Source organism: Mustela lutreola, chromosome 1, assembly GCF_030435805.1.
Source record: "Mustela lutreola isolate mMusLut2 chromosome 1, mMusLut2.pri, whole genome shotgun sequence".
Taxonomy (NCBI): Eukaryota; Metazoa; Chordata; class Mammalia; order Carnivora; family Mustelidae; genus Mustela; species Mustela lutreola.
The window spans coordinates 234716949-234724730 of record NC_081290.1 but is presented as its reverse complement, the minus strand read 5'-3'; the positions used below and the strand labels follow the sequence as shown (position 1 = coordinate 234724730).

At 38.3% G+C, this 7782-nt stretch overlaps 1 protein-coding gene across 1 annotated transcript; it reads left to right on the top strand.

Annotated features, from left to right (window-relative positions):
• Positions 1–3013: 3013 nt before the first annotated feature.
• LOC131821163 (olfactory receptor 52D1-like) lies at positions 3014–3958 on the top strand. The gene has a single exon (XM_059156995.1). It carries the CDS (start codon positions 3014–3016, stop codon positions 3956–3958), a length of 945 nt encoding a protein of 314 aa, XP_059012978.1.
• Positions 3959–7782: the final 3824 nt, after the last annotated feature.

Here is a 7782-nt window from a genome sequence, read left to right as displayed (position 1 = left end):
CCAAAAATCAATGGTTGCATATTTTCATTAGTAATAAACAAAATAGTGTTGGGTTGAGATAACAATGGCCGTTCAATAATGAAAGAAATTTCAAGCAACCAAAATTTTTAAAACTTACATGCAACTAATAATTTCTTCAAAAATATTAAAACATTCATACAGTTGTGGAAATAAACAAGTGGGAGCAAGCAGATATATTTTATTTAGAACTTGCTTTAGCAATAGTATTGACTATCATTGTTTCCCTTTTTCTGAGATTCAAAGACCACCAGACAGTGGGAAAGTTTTATAGGGAATAAAAGGGAAGGCTTAAAGTATGTTCTGACTGGAGGTTGTCAACATATGGAAACTGGAAGTGGGCTAACTAGCACTCAAGAGACCTTTGGGAAATAATATAATGTCCTTATTTATTATCTTAAGGGATAGTAAATAATAATTGCTAAACCTAAGAGTAATTTAGGTCTTGTAGTTTGGGAAGAGGCCCAGTATCTCAGAGGATCACTGGTTTCTCTGTAAATGACACCCATAAATCCAGTGGGATTTACAGTTGGATGTAATTCCAGCTCCCGTTCACTGAGCACACATCTTAGCATCTCCTCCCTATAGAAGCTGACTTTGGATGACTCTCAGCTTTTAATCTGGGTGAGTTAAGATAGAGACACAGGACAGAGAAAGAGAGGAAAGGGCTACATTCATACATTTGCATTTATAGAATTATCAGATCCTCAAAAAAGTAATGTTTGCCTCTTCAAATACACTTAGTAAAGTTAAGAATAAAGATCACAGACATGTAATATACTGGAATCAACCTTTTATTTCACAACAGATATATAGTTACTCTTGATTAGTTCTGAAGTAGAGGGAGCATAAGGTCATAGATACTCCAAATTAGGATTAAAATAGCATTAAAGCTGCTTGACCAGAACAGGCTTTGAGGTCAGAGACAGCTGTGAGCAAAGAACAGCCAGTTTCCTTCCATTCAGCATTAGTTAGGGCAATTCTTGTGGGAGGAAGAATATTTTGGAGTGAGGTTAAAAAAAAAAAAAGTGTCTGTTTATTAAAAGGGATCAAAAAACAAGCTATAGCCAGTCTTTTCTCTATACATCCTTTATTTTCAAAATACTTCCAACCTCTACACTCCTTAGTAACTTTAACTGTTGTAATATTTGATGTAGTTAATCTTCATACTAATTAATCTGCACAGATAAGAGAGTACAAAGTACAGAAAGACTTCCATAGTAGAACTTTGTGGGGTGTAAACATTCCTCCTAATGGGTTTTCTAAAAGAAGAGAGTTGAGGGATGCCTTAATGGCTCAGTCAGTTAAGCATCTGCCTTCAGCTCAGGTCATGGTCCCAGGGTCCTGGGATCAAGCCCCATGTCAGGATTCCTGCTCAGCAGGGAGTCTGCTTCTCCCTCTCCCTCCGCTGCTCCCTTGCTATTATCTCTCTCTCTCAAACAAATAAAATCCTTTAAAAATATAAATAAGAGAGTTGACATCTCTGTGTACCATCTCTCATTCAGATTTTGGTTTCCAGCCTAATAATTCTAAGAAAAAAATGGAGAGTGTATTTTAATAGGTATAACAGTGTTTCGTTTGTGCTTTAAAATATAAGCTTATTTAAATATATCCATGCATATTTGAATACACTTATGTGTGCATTAATGCAGTGTGCTCGAATGAAGCTTAATGTTGTATTTAAAAATTTGAAGGGTCCCTTTGTACTTGCATCTCTGCATATAGGATACCATAATTTATGACAACACAAGAGAAAATGTCACATGTAAAAAATCTGCTTGTTTGCCTTTTTTAGGCATATGTGAATACTGGTAGGTAGGTCTTCTCTCAATGAATTTGTTAGTTTAAACAGTGTTGGGAGAAAGAGGAACCCTCTTTTACACTGTTGGTGGTGATTTGAGGTGGTACAGCCACTTTGGAAAACAGTGTGGAAGTTCCTCAAAAAGTTAAAAATAGAGCTATAATATGACCCAGCAATTGCATTACTGGGTATTTATCCCAAAGATACAGATGTAGTGAAAATAAGGGGCACATGTTCCCCAATGTTCACAGCAGCAATGTCCTAATAGCCAAACTGTGGAAAGAGCCAAGATGTCCTTCAACAGATGAATGGATAAAGAAGATGTGGTCCATACATATAATGGAACATTACACAGCCATCACAAAGGATGAATACCCAACTTTTGCATCAACATGGACAGAACTGGAGGAAATTATGCTAAGTGAAATAAGTCAAGTAGAGAAATTCAATTATCATATGGTTTCATTTATTTGTGGAGCATAAGGAATAGTATGGAGGACATTAGGAGAAGGAAGGGGAAAATGAGGGGGAAGATCAGAGGGGGAGATGAACCTGAGAGACTATGGAATCTGGGAAACAAATTGAGGGTTGTAGAGGGAAGGGGGGTGGAGGGATGGGTTATCCCAGTGATGGGTATTAAGTAGGGAAATTGGAGGGGCAGAGAAACCATAAGAGACTGTGGACTCTGAGAAACAAACAAACGAGGGTTTTGGAGGGGAGGGAATGGGGTTTAGGTGAGCCTGATGGTGGTTATTAAGGAGGGCATGTATTGCATGGAGCACTGGGCATGGAGCATAAACAATGAATCTTGGAACCCTGACAAAATAAAATTAAATTTTAAAAAGAAGAAAAATAAGAGTGGGTCAGATGGTGAATTTAGAAAGTGGTATTGAATTTTCTTGTACACGGATGTTACCAAGTTGGTTTTTTTCTGTTTTTTTTTTTCTTTTCTAGTTGGAAAAATTTGTAAAATTCATGAGAATAAGTGCTTTGTGTTTGGTTGTGTAGCTTTGCCTAGTGTCACTAAGTGTTTTCACTCTAAATTACAACCTTGATGTTTTCTAATGTGCTGTTTTAGGGTATTTTAGATTTGTTTTCTCATTTGTTGCCAGATTTGCTTGTGATGATCTTGCCAGAAAACTTTTGCCCTAAAAAGGAGGCTTCCTTCCAGAAAAGACAGAGAGCAGCAGCACTATGAGACCAGCCAATAAATCTCAAACATCTCCAGACACCTTCCTGCTGATGGGCATCCCAGGACTAGAGCACCTGCATGTCTGGATTGGGATTCCCTTCTGCTCCATGTATGTGGTGGCTGTGGTGGGGAATGTGACCATCCTGGCCGTGGTGAGGGCAGAGCGAAGCCTCCATGAGCCTATGTTCCTCTTTCTCTGCATGCTCTCCATCACCGACCTGGTCCTCTCCACATCCACCCTGCCTCGAATGCTCTGTCTCTTCTGGCTGGAAGCCCATGACATTGCCTTTGATGCCTGCCTGACCCAAATGTTCTTCATTCACAGTTTTACTGCTATGGAATCAGGCTTTTTCCTGGCCATGGCCTTTGACCGTTACGTGGCCATTTGTGACCCACTGCGCCATACCACGATTCTCACCCATTCTCGCATTGCCAAAATGGGAGCTTCTGTGGTACTCCGGGGAGTGGTCTTCTTTTCTCCACATCCCATCCTGCTCAGGCAGCTGCCGTACTGCAGGACTCGAATCATTGCCCACACCTACTGTGAGTTCATGGCTGTGGTGAAGCTGGCGTGTGTGGACACAGGAATTACCAAACGTTACAGCCTCAGTGTGGCCTCTGTCATTGGTTCCTGTGACGGCTTTTTCATTGCTGTCTCTTATGTCCTAATCCTCCGTGCGGTCTTTCGCCTTCCATCACGGGAAGCAAGTTTTAAAGCTCTAGGTACCTGTGGCTCCCATGTCTGTGTCATCCTTGTTTTCTACTCCACAGCTGTCTTTACCTTCCTCACTCACCGCTTTGGCCACAATGTGGCTCCCCAAATTCATATATTTATTGCCAATATGTACCTTCTGATACCACCTTTCCTTAACCCCATTGTTTATGGTATTAGGACCAAAAAAATTCGAGACCATGTTCTTAGTTCTCTAAAGGTAAAAGTTACTTGACTATCCTGAACTTGTTTGCAAAGATATTATCATAATAATGATGGAAATAATCGATTATGGAAATAATCGATTCCATTTTTTTAACAGGCATGAAAAATTACCTCTCTGAAACATTTTAGTGGGAAAGACTGACCACACATAATTGAAATTCCCTCACTGTAATGAAACTAGATGACATGAGATATTTTGTGCACACCTGGATATTAGGGAGCTTATTCAAAACTTGTTGCTTTGGAAAGTAGCAGCTTCTTGCTGCTACTGATCTTCTGTGTTGTAACTGAGACTAGTAGTTTATTTTAAAATAGGGAGTGATTGAAAATGTGAAGAAACCCACGGGAACCTCAGAAAATTCCACAGGAAGCATCTGCAATTGGAACATTACTGAGTGCTGTCAATATTCTACAGAAGAGGCAATGTAATAGGATTGATGTCCTTTTAATATAATAAAAAATTGTGTTTTATTCCCAAGAATGGACACACAGGACAGTTGTCAAACAGAAATGTGGAAAAATTCAATATTGTAATAATGAAGCCCACAGAAGTTTAGACATTGTATTGCTCATAGAATACTGTGTCTCCACCAAGAATGACTTGTGCCTGCTATTGTTTTGTTACTTGAACTAATTTTGGGTCTCTTTAAAAATAATCTCTGCCTTCATCACAGAGTGTCCTGAAAACAGAAACAACTTTATGCTTGATGCTTCATACTTGGGAATTTACCCAGAGCTTAGGCACAAGCCACTGAGCTAGATTCAGCTTTGCCAGTCTTCATATATTACATGTGCTTGCTAAAGGAGGAAGTCCATTGGTAAAATAACCGAATTAAAAAAAATTGTGATTATGCTACTGGTGATAACTAAAGACAAAATCATTAAAAAAAGATGTAAATATTTTACTGAAAAAAATCTGAGTATTTTCTCTTCAAAAAATATGACTCTTCACTTCTTGGCTTGTACAAAATGGAAATTATCCCAGAGTTATGTAATAAATACATGCCAAATTTCATTGAATTGATGCTCTCTATTTGTGATTTATTACTTATGAAGTATTATTTATACTTTCTTTTCTCTTTAATTTCCTTCTATTTAATATAGGAGCTTTTTAGAGGTAAATATCAGGGCTGCTTCTCTCTGTTTCTCTTCCATAGACTCTACTAAAATATCATTGTTGAGGGTTTTATCATTTCCCAGTTGGGCTATTTCAACAGTTGCCACTGATATTTTCAAGGCATTAGTTTTTAATTACTATGCCTAGCACATCTCTACATTGAGATCAGTCATCCTCCTAAAAGTTAAAGAATACACAACATTTGTATGTCAGGACCCTATAAGCACCAGGATAGCAAAGCAAAGCTTAACAAAATCCTTTTCTGCTGTTTCTCTTCTCATTATTAAATATCCCTTGAACTCATTGTCCTGTTCATGAAGACTTCACCTTCATTCAAATAATAGATCTCTGGGGCACTTGGGTGGTTCAGACAGTTAAGGGTCTAGCTCTTGATTTCAGCTCAGGTCACGATCTCAGGGTGCGAGATCAAGTCCTGCATTGGGCTCTGCGTTCAGCAGAGGGTCTGCTTCTTTCTCTCCCTCCCTCTCCCGTAACCCGCTCTCTCTATGTCTTTCTCTTTCTAAGATAATGCAGAAAAATGAGAATGACAGTAGGGACAGATCTAAAGAGAAGAGAATGCCTAGGGAAATGTAAACTTTGAGACTGTTGCCATTACATTGAATGTTTCCTGAAGACAAATTGGTAAGTCTGAACCTTATTGCTGTATTTTTTTTTTAATTTGGAGCATCATAAATCATGGAATTTAATTATAATGTATTCCTTAACCAGCATCAGAGCTGTTTACATGTTATGACTGGAAATAAGAACTAAGGAGTTAGTTACATACAAAATGTACAGGATGACAAATAGGAAATGTCCAACAATAACAAACACAAAACTAAATCTTCAAAGATTCTACATTAAATTTTAATCAAGAGAAAGAAGATATGCAACTTATTCATGTATTCATGCAGCAAAAATCTATTGATGGAGTGGCTAAAATGGGATACATTGAGCTGGATTCTGAGGAGAGGTAGGCAAAACAAAGTCCATGTGTCAGGGACTTTCCAATCTGGTGGAGGTGAAATGATCAAGTGATGCTCACATGCATAATTCCACTGGATATTAAGTCCTGTTAAGTAGAAACAAAGATTTATATAAGCACGTATAACATGGGGTTTTGATATAGTCTAGAGCAATCAAGGAAGGTTGAAATGACACTTCTGGAATGCCGAATGGGCATCAAGTAGCTGCGAAAAGGAAAAGAGGTCATGAAATGGGACTGGTGATGTTACAGGGAGAGAGAACAGGATGCATGAACATGTGTAGACCTTAAGATAGGAAGTGGTGTCATACACTTGAAGAACCAGAGAAAGTCCATTTCACAGTTCGGAGGATGGAGAGTGAGGTGAAGAGCAGATGTGTGAGGCTGAGACAGTAGCCAGCAAGGGTGATAAGCCATACTGAAGATTCTCAATTTTAGTCTAAAAGCGAGAAGACTATGAATGTTTTATGCATAGGAGTGATGTATCAGGTTTGTGTTTTAAAAAGATCATTGGGGAGTGCCCTGGTGCCTCAGTCAGTTAAACAGTTGCCTTCGGCTCAGGTCATGATTCTGGGGTGGTGGGATCAAGTCCTGCAGGGGGCTCCCGGCTCAGCGGGGAGTGTGCTTCTCTCTCTCCCTCTGCCTCCTCCACTCACGTTCTCTCTTTCTCTCAAATAAATAAATAAATAAATACTTTTTTTTTTTTTTTTTAAGTAAAGAGAGCATTGTGGCTACAGTGAGGAAAATGGGCTGAGACAAAGAATGTAATAAATGAATGCAAAAAAGACCTTTTAGTGGTTTATAAAAGTTTTCTAGGTCAGTGTGATAGTCATTTGATCCAAGTTGGTAGCAATCATGATAGGAAGAATTAAATTGAATTGAATACTCCGAATGTACTTTAGGTTGAGGAACATGGCTTAATGAAGACTTTGACCAGCTCACAGGTTGTGCGACTGTTGCTTTCACTTGCAGTGTTATTACTGGCCTAGAGTCTAGAGCAGATGCTTGATGAAGACCTGTGGAGGTAGGGACAGAGTGTATGCATTTATTCATATGAAAATATTTGAAGACCTACCACTTGCCAGGCACTGGGAAATAATAGTAAATAAACAAAGCCCAGGCAGTGTTATTAGGATGTTTACCTTGGTTACCTGCAAAATAGTTAACGGTTTCTTCCCTCTTTGCTATTTACTCTCAAATTGAGTTTGTGACTTTTGCCAAGTCTTTCTGAAACTCAGTGTCTCTTAAACCTAGCATTTTGTAATATTTTTTTCTAGAGTTCCTCTCTTGTTTCTACTTTAATCTTACCCTTATGTTCCTTTTTATATATCTTATTTACCAAACTATGGCCTCAATTTAGTCAATTAAAATTTCTTAATGCATACATTTTTTGAAGTATAATGTACAGTGTTATATTACTTTCAGGTGTGCAATATAATGATTCAGTAATGACACCTTTCTCAGCAGTCATCAAGATAAGTATGCCCTTAATCTCTCCCTTTTTTCAGCTTCTTGTGGATTTTACTTGCTTCTAGGAAATCAAGATTCTTAATTTTAGTTTAAGTTTTAGTTATGGGGTCCCCAAAGCCACTGGAAATGAAAATGGTTTAAACTACTGGTTTTGAAGCAAACTAAAGCAATTTGTATGTGATTATAGCAGTAAGCAGCTCTGCCCTCTGTTACTGTAGGATTTCTTTAATTTCCATCCTAAGTGATTCTCCCATAATCCTTA

Bases quoted from the DNA above. Each gene is read 5' to 3' on its own strand.
- LOC131821163 (XM_059156995.1), top strand. From the start codon at position 3,014: ATGAGACCAGCCAATAAATCTCAAACATCTCCAGACACCTTCCTGCTG.